This window comes from Chlorocebus sabaeus, chromosome 1 (genome assembly GCF_047675955.1).
Source record: "Chlorocebus sabaeus isolate Y175 chromosome 1, mChlSab1.0.hap1, whole genome shotgun sequence".
In the NCBI taxonomy this organism is placed as follows: domain Eukaryota; kingdom Metazoa; phylum Chordata; class Mammalia; order Primates; family Cercopithecidae; genus Chlorocebus; species Chlorocebus sabaeus.
Genome location: NC_132904.1, coordinates 120,244,001 through 120,255,574, shown reverse-complemented (window position 1 = coordinate 120,255,574; position 11,574 = coordinate 120,244,001). Strand labels below are relative to the sequence as shown.

Sequence of the window (11,574 nt, the reverse complement as noted above, 5' to 3'; positions counted from 1 at the left end):
TGAAGAGGGCCTTCTGGGCAAGTTTTCAAATAGAAGTCATGGAAAATTCTCCGAATAACTCTTCTAGCTTGTCAAAGACTGAAGACTGTGCTGATGGCTCTTGCCTGCTGCATCATCAGATTTGCCCCCTTCAAGACAATGGGAAAGAAGGGCCCTCGAGGTCTAGCATCGGTAGGGTCTCTAGGAAAAATGACGAATGTCTAAATCATCTTTGTCTTGCCAATTTCCTTCCAAGCCCATAAATCAAAGATTCTAAAGGAATACTCTGGAGACAGCCCTGGCTGGATGGAGGAAGTGCTGAAACTGCAAAAGGTCTACAAGCAGTTTTCTCTGGTTAGAGACCTACAAAAACTGACATGGGGGAGGGAGAGAAGAGAGAAGGACAATCTGGACTTTCAAGTCGTGGGGGACAGCCTTAGGAAGTCTGCCTCCTTGGATGCCTTGCTGTAACCCTGAGCTGACAAACCAGCAGATCCAGCTCTCCCTCTAGGGACAAAGAGGGAGGACCTGTCATTAATGTTATTGCCTGCTTCTGTTCTTATCATGAAATGAATGGCAGTAGAAAATAACTCTTCAGTGACTGAGTTCATCCTTGTGAGATTAACAAACTCCAGTTGCCCCCGTGTTTCATTCTTAATGTGGTCCCTGTGGGGAGAATTTGAACATAATTTCATGTCCCTAAATTCTCACCTTCATACCCCCAGGCGCTTTTTCCTCTTCACTTTATCCTTCATTGATGTCTGCTATTCATTTGTCTGTACCACAAAAATTTCGATGGGCTTTATCTCAGAGAGGAACATCATCTCCTTTGTGGGATGGCCAATTCAGCTATATTTCTTTTACATCTTTGTCAAAGAACCTAGAAGTGGGGTCTTTGTGGGAATAATGTTCTCAGCCAAGATGCTTGTAGTTGAGAGATAATGGACTAGTTGTTGATGTGAAACTAGAAAAATGCACATGGCCCTAGAAAGGTTTGATTTTAGAATGGGATAAACAAAGTCTGCTACAAAGCAACATTTCATCATATTCTTATATTACAGTGATTATTTCCAGAAATTGTGAGGCTGCAGAGATTTGGGACAAGGCTCCTTAGTGAAGCAAGACACAATCTCTAGAATTGCAGGTGTACTTTAAAAAGTCTGTTACATATTATAATATGTTTTTATATTTGGAAACAGAAAAAAATGAGTTATTTATAACACAAATCATAGAAAAGGAATCTTTACAAAATCTTCATGTTTTGTGGCTTACTCACAAGAAAATCCATTTCTACTTCTCAAAAGGTTCAAGGAAAAATACTCCTTAAAGGACATATCTGATTCCGGAGAATAAGCTTCCCTATGTGTGCAATTTTTATCTTTGTCAGAAGATACTACTACCTTTTGAGAAAGCTGAAAGGACTGCTTTGTAAGAACAGCTTTAGAATGTATTTATACCAGTTAAGATCTTTACTTACATCTGACTAAAAAATTTGCTGTAAGAATGAAGCATCATTTATATACATTTATTAGGTAAACTTACGTTATTGTAATGGATTTGTTTAAAACTCTTACTCTACCATGCAGAAATCTGAAGGCCTCATAACTGCCTCTACCGTTTTCTCTCCTACATCCATTAAGATGCCTGATTAAATAGCTTAAAATGGTTTGATCTAAGTTTAGCTCGACAGCACATCTTTAAAAACTTCACATTTTACAAAAGACAAGCAAAGATGCTCAGCATCCATGACTACCTCCTTGGTACTTAACAAAAGTGAAATATGAGTCGCAGGTTTGGCATGTACCTTGCAGTCTGAATATGATATCCGTGTCACCAGCACCCCCTGGTGGAGGATAAGTCAGCAAAATGCTTAGTTCTGCTGTGAATCAACAGAGTTATTTTACAGGTCTACTCTTTTCATCATCCTGGCAAAAATTTTCAATTTTTAAAATTAAAGCTATAATTTACATAAAACTGAAATGATTAAATATTCAAATGTAGGTTTAAAAACTAATATAATTCAAGATTTGAAGTAAGACTATTTTAGAATATGACGCATTTTAAAAACCAACTTGTGGATATTTGGAAGTATTGTATCTGCAAATTGGTGACTTTCTTGAAGATAGGGGTACTGTCATACATCCTTGTTATCCTTCTGTTGTACCAGCTGTATAAATACAATTTTAATTGGAAGAAAGTTTTATTCATGTAGAAACCCTATAAGAATATATGTGAAAGGCAGAGGCTACAGAACCTAAAAAGATGCTCTCAGGAGGGAAAGGGTGGAGAGTATCTGATAGTATGCTTTGCTCAGCTGCAAGAACAGGTGGCCAAGTTAGGTACTCACTGTTCTATTTCACAGCCTGACCAAAGAGGCACTTCACCACTTGGAGACCAGCTACAGCTGTCACATGGAGAGAAGGACAGAGACCATTGTGGACAAGAGACCTGTGGAGCTGCTGATGGAGCTTTTGTTTCGGGTGTCCAAGAAGCACAGTGCTCCCCCTTAGGTACTGCCTTCCGTGGTGGTGGGAGACCAGGCCAGAAATCCTATGGCCACTGCTCCAGGCAGAAGCCCTAGATCAGATACTTCTGTCCAAGTATCCTAGATCAGATATTTCTGTCCAAGTATCCTAGATCAGATACTTCTGTCCATATATTCTCTTATAGCAGCTGATGGAGCCTTTTGGTGGCATTTAAGCTGGTTGCAATGTGGTTACTCTAACAATGCATACACTTTCTACAAATTAGAACTTCTTTGTTGTTTTGTAATATTTGAAATAAAAAAAGTGAAATTGATTCCAAACTGATTCAACATTAAATATGCCAAAGAAAGGAAAAAAACTCTTTAAACTCTGATTTCAATTGCAAAGTTCTAAATGGTGGTACAAATTATTGAAAACTCTCACCACTTTTTGTATATAATTTCTCATTGATGATGATTGCTGTGTTTTGATTGTTTGTCCCCTCCCAAATGCATCTTGAAATGTAATTGCCATTGTAGCAGTATTAAGAGATGAGACCTGTAAGAGGTGATTAGGCCATGAGGGTTCTCCTCTCATGGATTAATGCCTTTATAGCAAGAGTAGGTTCCTTACAAAAGGATGAGTTCAGCTCCAGTCTCTCTCTCTCTCTCCTCTCTCTCTCTCTCTCCCCCCCCCACCCCGCACTGTCTCTCTGTATTTCCCCTATGTGATAACACAACAAGAAGACTCTTGCAAGATGCTGACACTTCAATCTTGGACTTTCCAACCTCCAGAATCATTAGCCAAGAAAATTCTGTTTAAATTACCCAGTCTTAGGTATTCTCTTACAGCAGGTCAATGTGAACTAAAACAGTGACTATAAAAGAAATTAGAGATACCTTCATTAAAAATTCTTGAAAAGCATTGCAAATAACTATTTCTAGCACAAAGCCTGATGTGAAGAATTTATGTTCCAAAAGAAAGTACAAATTTTCATTAATAATTATGAATATATATATTTTTGGAATATTATCTTATAAAAATTATAGAAATTTTAAAATTAGGCTGGGTGTGATGACTCACACCTGTAATCCCAGCATTTTGGGAGGCCAAGGTGGGAGGATTGTTTCAGCCCAGGAGTTCAGGACCAACCTGTAAAACAGTGAGACCCTGTCTCTACAAAAATAAAAAAGATTAGCTGGGTGTGGTAGCAGGCGCCTGTAGTCTCAGCTACTCATGAGGCTAAGGTAGGAGGATTGCTCGAGTTCAAGAGGCCAAGGCTTCCATGAGCCAAGATCGTGCCACTCCAGCCAGGGTGACAGAGTGAGACCTGGTCTCAAATATTTTTAAATAAATATTTTATTTAATCTATTTATTTATTTTATTATTTAATTTATTTATTTTAAATAAGTAAATATAATAAAAGAAAAAGAAAATCGCTGTTACCAAAGGCTAGGGGTGAAGGGAATGAGGAGATGTTGGTTAAAGGGTGCAAAGTTTTATTTAGAAAGGAGGTACACGTTTTTGAAATCTATTGCACTGACTGGAGAGTATAGTTAATAATAATGCAATATACATTTCAAAATTGCTAAGGGAGTAGATTGTAAGTGTTTGCACTACAGAAAATCAGTATGTGAGTTGATAGGTATGTTAATGGCCTTAATTTAATAATTCCATGATGTATGCATTTATCAAAACATCACATTGTGTCCGATAAATATATAACATAATTACCAATAAAAAATAAAAAAATAAAAATTTATACATCTCTTTTAAGATGGACATTTTTGGCTCGGTATGGTGGCTCACTCCTGTAGTCCCACCACTTTGGGAGGCCAAGGCAGGTGGATCACTTGATCTTAGGAGTTCAAGACCAGCCTGGGCAGCATGATGAAATCCTGTCTCTATAAAAATTATCCAATGGTGGTGGCACATGTCTGTAATCTCAGCTACTTGGGAGGCTGAGGTGGGAAGATCTATTGAGCCTGGGAGGTTGAGGCTGCAGTAAGCTGTGATTGCAGCAATGCATTCCAGCCTGGGCAACAGAGTAGGACCCTGTTTCAAAAAAAAAAAAAAAAGAAAAGACAAGACTTCTGTATCCTGACTTAGGTGGTGGTTACATAAATATGTACATGGGATAGAATTGCACAGATTTACACACACATACATACAAGCATATTAAACTACTGAATAAGGTCTGTAGTTTCGTTAACATTATTGAACCTATGTCAATTTCCTAGTTTTGCTATTGTCCTATAGTCATGGAAGATGTCTCTATGTGAGGAAACTGGGTTCAAGGGAATCTATGTATGACTTTTGCCACTTCTTGTGATTCTAGTAATTTTAAAGTAAAAAGGTAAAAAAAAAAAAAAATACATGCCTTCTCACAAGCACAAATTCCTACCTACAGGGAAATTCTGAAGTCACACTGTCTTGAAATGAGGGCCCCTGAATACTGATTTTTCTTATGAATTTGATTTTAACCCGAAAGGCAAAGACATGTTGAATTAGAGCAACCCAAGGTAAATACATTTTTATGAAATAAAGGTTAATTCTGTTAACAAAATTTTTATTTAAAAAATCTGAAATCAATTTAAAGTATCCTTTTTCTTTCTGCGTATGAAGGATGCAAAAGTAAAAATGGATTATTTAAAATCACTCAATATTAAAAATGAGCATAATAATAAACTTCACTAAATTATACATACATTGCTGTTAAAGCTAATATACTACCTAGGATTATAATTAGCAAAAATTCTGACAATCATTACATTTACATCTTTATACATGAGAGCAGAGGCTCTTTCTTCCATGCCCTATGGATTGCATAATCCCTGATGAGAAGTTTACATCTACTACAACAATTTAGGCTGTAAACACAGGCATATAATTCCTTCCCTGCAGAGTGTGTCATGGTAGGGGAGGTCCTGAGAGACCTGCTGCTGGATATCTAATCAGGTCCAAAAGAATGATAAGCCTTGAGCAAATGCCATGTGCTGTATGACATGGTAGCTCTGGTGTGAAGTCCGGTTTTCCAACAAAACCTCTTGGCAAATTTATAAATAATAGTTTGACCTACACCTCAAAATGACTTCCAGAACATTCAGAGTCTGAGATCTATGCTCAACGCTTTTACCAGTGAAGGGAGAAGAAGATTCTTTGACTACATCTGGTCAAAATAGATACTTCACAGCCAGTTCTTCCTCTAGGGCAGTGGAGGTGAAACACACATCAAGGGTCAGCACTGAGTTCTCTCAGTGGAAGGGAGGTGAGTTAATCAAGCTTCTATTTCTCCCTCCTGGATGTTGCTGAAAAATGGGGAAAAGAATTCTATTCAATAGCAAGAAACTTAGTGGTATGGAGCTCTGACTCTAGGGCTTGCATTTCTCTCACATTGTTCTCTCTGTTGGATTCATTTTTAGCCTGGTAATCAAGATAGCAATAGCAGTTATAAGTGAAACATCCAGAACAGAGGAATGTCAGGAAAGGAGAGATTTGTGTCTTAATTAAAAAATATATTGACAGGTGCTATACATATAGAAGAGTTTAAGTGTCATAAAAATACCAATTTGGTAAAATTTTACAAACTTAACAACTAATATGACTGTACCCAAATTAATTATGTTTCTCTCATGCTGTCCTACAAAGACCTGTGAAAGCACATTCAGCTTCCTTTCTTCATCCTCTGTCTAGCTAGGATGGAATAGAGGAGAATGTGCAGAAACACTTATGTGATTTGTGTGTGGTGAATCATAAGGCTTCAACTACCAAGGGTCTTCTGTTATCACCTGGTGACTTCATGGATTCTTACAGTAAGGTATCTGGAAACCCTATAGGAGACCCTTGTTTTGGAAACAGAATATCGGCATGGTCTCTGCCCTAAAGGAATCCTCCCTTACCTGGTGGTCATCACAAGGAAACTGAAGTGTCTAGCAGAATAATGGAAACATAAGGAGAAACTAGGAAGTGGCCAGGCGCGGTGGCTCATGCCTGTAATCCCAGCACTTTGGGAGGCTGAGGCGGGTGGATCATCTGAGGTCAGGAGTTCAAGACCAGCCTGACCAATATGATGAAATCCCGTCTCTACTAAAAACACAAAAATTAGCTGGGGTGGTGGCATGCACCTGTAATCTCAGCTACTCAGGTGGCTGGACAGGAGAATCTCTTGAACCCTGGAGGCAGAGATTGCAGTGAGCCGAGATCCCACCATTGCACTCCTGCCAGGGCAACAAGAGTGAAACTCTGTCTAAAAAAAAAAAAAAAAGAAACTAGAAACTAGGAAGTGAAAGGCCAGGTGGAAGCGAGGGAGATGAGACATATCCACACAACCCAAGCTCAACAGCAGGTAGGCCTGTGCCTCAGCTACTTCACCTCTCTGTCTTCTAGTAAGGACCGGAGCAATTGTTTGTCACATTCACCCTGTGCAGACAAAAGACAGTGACTGAAATGTTGAGGAGTGGGTGTGGCAGTACATTCAGCACATTCAGACCCCATGAAACAAAGAGGAACTCACCCAAATTCCTACAGCCTGAGTCCCCTCCTCATGAATGAGATTTTGTAAAAAGAAATCTGTGTTCCCTACTAATGGAATTTTCTTTTGTCTTCCCAGAGTTTTGAAGACAAAAAATGCTGGCTAACAATAACTCCTTAGTGACTGAATTTATTCTTGCTGGATTAACAGATTGTCCGGAGTTCCAGCAACCCCTCTTTTTCCTGTTTCTAGTGATCTACATTGTCACCATAGTAGGCAACCTTGGCTTGATCACTCTTATTAGCCAAAATTGTCACCTCCACACACCAATGTACTATTTCCTCTTCAATCTCTCCTTCATTGATATCTGTTACTCCTCTGTTTTCACTCCCAAAATGCTAATGAACTTTGTATCAAAAAAGAATGTTATCTCCTATGATGGGTGCATGACTCAACTGTTTTTCTTTCTCTTTTTCGTCATCTCTGAATGCTACATGTTGACCTCAATGGCCTATGATCGCTACATGGCCATCTGTAATCCATTGCTGTATAAGGTCACCATGTCCCATCAGGTCTGTTCTATGCTAACTTTTGCTGCTTACACAATGGGATTGGCTGGAGCCACGGCCCACACCAGCTGCATGCTTAGACTCACCTTCTGCAGTGCTAATATCATCAACCATTACTTGTGTGACATACTCCCCCTCCTCCAGCTTTCCTGCACCAGCACCTATGTCAACAAGGTGGTGGTTCTCATCGTTGTGGGTATTAATATCACGGTACCCAGTTTTATCATCCTCATTTCTTATGTTTTCATTGTCATTAGCATTCTTCATATCAAATCCACTCAAGGAAGATCAAAAGCCTTTAGTACTTGTAGCTCTCACGTCATTGCTGTGTCTCTGTTTTTTGGGTCAGCAGCATTCATGTATCTTAAATATTCTCCTGGATCTACGGAGCAGGGAAAAGTTTCTTCTGTTTTCTACACTAATGTGGTGCCCATGCTCAATCCCCTGATCTATAGTTTGAGGAACAAGGATGTCAAAGTTGCACTGAGGAAAGCTCTGATTAAAATTCAGAGAAGAAAGATATTCTAATTAGAAGCAGTAATAATGTAAAGCAATTGAAGGACTTCAAATTTTTATTAGTGTTTTTCTTTTTTTTATTATACTTTATGTTCTAGGGCACATGTGCACAACGTGCAGATTTGTTACATATGTATACCTGTGCTATGTTGGTGTGCTGCACCCATTAACTCGTCATTTACATTAGGTTTTTCATGAAGAGATTTTGTTGCTTCTACAGATGATGTTAAGTGTGATTTAATAAACTTGTCTTATCATTTCTCTTATGCAATCATCTTGTCTCTTTTTTTTTGTTTTTGCATCTCTGGCACTTCTCACAATTTTACTAAATAGGTCACGGCATATTTGTAAAAGGAACATAATGTACTGATATTTTTCATTATCATTTTATACCCTTCCTCTCTCCTGGGCTACTCTTAACTGGACAAATATGGTAAATTTCGTGAATTATAAAAATGTCAAAGTCATGGCTTTCTCACCTAAACACAGAAGTGCCAAATATGATAGAAGCATTCTTATTTTTATCAACTTTGTTACAGATATAGACAGCTGGATTTAATGAAATGTGTCTGTTACAAATGTAGGTAGCATAAAGCAGAATCAGATCCCCGTGATCTTGTCCTTTTGTTCTATGTTCTCACCATTTTTCCTTTTATTATTCTGACTTTTCTTGTTCCCTTTGAGAATGGCAAAATTTGTACCACATGCCGTTTGCTTCTGAGAACCTCTATCAGTCCAGTCCATTTGATATAGCAAAGAATATGTGTATCTCCACCTTTTATTGCCAAAGTCAGTGTTAACAGAGGATGATTACAGAAATAATACATTTGCACCTCAGGATTCCAATAACGGGGAATATAGATTACATTACAAAACTTTCATTTATTACTATCTAAAACAGCACTGACAATTTTGAAAAAAGCATGTAGTTCCTACTGTAAATGTTATTTTTTTACTCCTTATAGGTAAATACTACACATCAAATTAGCAGAAATATTTTATACAACCTTTTCCTTATCCAATGTGGTTTATCATAAGAAATGTATATTAATGTTAATAAACTATATTTCTACAAATATTTTGTGGGCCTATTTAAATTTTATCTCACCACTAAGACATGAAACACATTTTATATAAAGGTTGTCACCCAGATAGGAGTGCAGTGGCTCAATCATAGCTCACTGCAGCCTCCAACTCCTGGGCTCAAATAATTCTTCCACTTCAGCCTATAGTTTAAACTTTTTTTTGTATGTATGGTTTTGGTCCATTTTTAGATTAACTTTTGTGTGTAGCATGAGGTAGAGGACTTCTTCAGCCTCCTGTGTAGCTGGGACTACACGCACACACCATCATGCCTCTCTAATTTTTAAATATTTGGAGAAAAAAATTTAACTCCTGGCCTCAAACAATCTTCCTGCTTCGTCCTCCCAAAGTGCTGGAATTACAGGTGTGAGCCACCGTGCCTGGCTGAATTGGAGTACCTTGCTTGTTAACACCAACAATAAATTTTTTATTTTAATTAATAATTAATAACATATAAAAAATGACAATTATAAATCTGAACAACGTTGGGGTTTAATTTATGTTTTTAGAGGTGAACTGTGATAGCCTCAGAGAAGAACTGCTCAGCTCCCTATCAAGAGACCTATCGGTGGGGTGCATGGCTGACTGAAAGTCTATAGTTGCACTTCTTTGGATCCACCATGGTGTTTAGGCAGAGTCCATTCTTACTCTAAGATGCCCTCAGTCAATGACTCAGCAGGGTGGGTGGGACTTAAAGAGAGCTGGCAATTTCCATCTCACATGGGTCTTTTCTGATAGGAAATCTTTGTTTAGAGACTTCCTATCCTCCTGACCAAGACTTTTTAGAACTGCTCTGTGGTCTGAGATTTTCCTATCTGAACTTTCCATTTCCTTCTCCTTCATAGGTGACTTTCATCCTGGTCTGAGGCCTTCATTGCTGACTCTTGCTTCCTCCAATTTTATCCTTAATAGGCATTTATAACAAAATATGTATTGGAGGTCTTATCATTTCTTGACATCTCCTACTTAGGGGACCCTAAATGACAAAGAAGACTTACATTAGCTGATTTTAAAAATTAGTATAAGGCTGTGACAATCAAGGCAGATTAGTTTTGTTATAAAGTCAGGTGAGCAAGTCCATGGGAGAGAATAGAGACTCACGCCTGCAATCCCAGCACTTTAGGAGGCCCAGATGGGTGGATAACCTCAGGTCAGGAGTTCAAGACCAGCCTGGCCAACATGGTGAAACCCCATCTCTACTAAAAATACAAAAAATAGGTGGGTGTAGTGGCACACACCTGTAATCCCAGCTACTGGCAAGGCTGAGGCAGGAGGATCACTTGAACCTGGGAGGCAGAGGTGGCAGGGAAGTGACATCATACCACTGCACTCCAGCCTGGGTGACAGAGTGAGACTCTGTCTAAAATAAATAAATAAATAAATAAATATGAAATTGAATCTCCATGACGGCATGTACTGAGAAGAGATTTACAAAAAAAAAAAAAAGATAATAATATATAAAGAAATAAGGAAAAACATATGGAATTATAGGGAAAAAAAGAAAAAAATTACAGTACTTGATGAATTTTTTGTGAATAGTGTTTAAAAATAGGCTTAATAACATAACACAGGAATATTGTTAAAACCAAATTTATAATTATAATCCTATTGGTAGGAATTTGTACGGGAGGCAGGAAGAGGAGGTGTGTGTGTGTTTTCAGTGGTGTTGACAGACCTGAAAGGTCCAAATTCTCACCTTTAAGGAGTCTGTTAGAAAACCTTTAGAGTAATCCAAGTTTGAGATGAAGAGGGACTACGAAAGCTGTAGAATTGAGAGAAAGTCCAGATCATTCAAAGAGGTATATTCTCTGGGACTTGGAGACTGGAAGAGATAGTAAGGGAGAAGGAGGTGCTTAAGTTTAGTTTGTGGATTATATGCCCAGATGGCGGTAAAAATAATTTATAAAATGATGACCTGAGAAGGAGCAGCCTTGGGAAGCCTAAGAAAACACTGAATTCAATTTGGGGCACTTTGAACTTGAGACACATAAATAGACATAAAGTAGAACTTTCTAAAAAACAGTTATGGCAGAAGTGCAGGCTATAGAGACAGAGCAGTGGTTCTCAAATATGGGCACTGCTGCTCCCCAGGGGATGTCTGACAATGGAGAAAATTTTGATTTAATGATTGGTGTGTCTGTGTGGTGGGGGGAATATCAGTGGCATCTAACGGGTAAGGTCAGGGATGCTGTGCTTTGAGCCCTGTGCTACACAGGACAGCCCCACAACCTAAACTTGTCCAAAATGTAAAAAGTACCAAGATCAATAAATCCTGATTTATATACATATGGACGAGTAACAGGGGTGGGGGTGCCAACACCTATCAGGTTCTTGTTATGTGTCAGGCACATTTCTAACACTTTATGTGAACTAACTCATGTAATTCCCACAAAATGCTATGAGATAGCTTTTTAAAATTAGCCTTAGTTTATAGATATGCATAGGTTATATAGATACAAATACACATATACAAGGGGCAGAGAAGTTCTAT

General features: G+C 38.3%; 1 protein-coding gene across 1 annotated transcript; it reads left to right on the top strand.

Moving 5' to 3' along the window:
* The first annotated feature begins 5,587 nt into the window (after window positions 1-5,587).
* LOC103248728 (olfactory receptor 8B3) lies at window positions 5,588-8,020 on the top strand. Its single transcript, XM_008021328.3, has 2 exons — window positions 5,588-5,712; window positions 7,054-8,020. Exon 2 carries the CDS (start codon window positions 7,071-7,073, stop codon window positions 8,010-8,012), a length of 942 nt encoding a protein of 313 aa, XP_008019519.2. The 5' UTR covers window positions 5,588-5,712; window positions 7,054-7,070; the 3' UTR covers window positions 8,013-8,020.
* The last annotated feature ends 3,554 nt before the right edge of the window (window positions 8,021-11,574 follow it).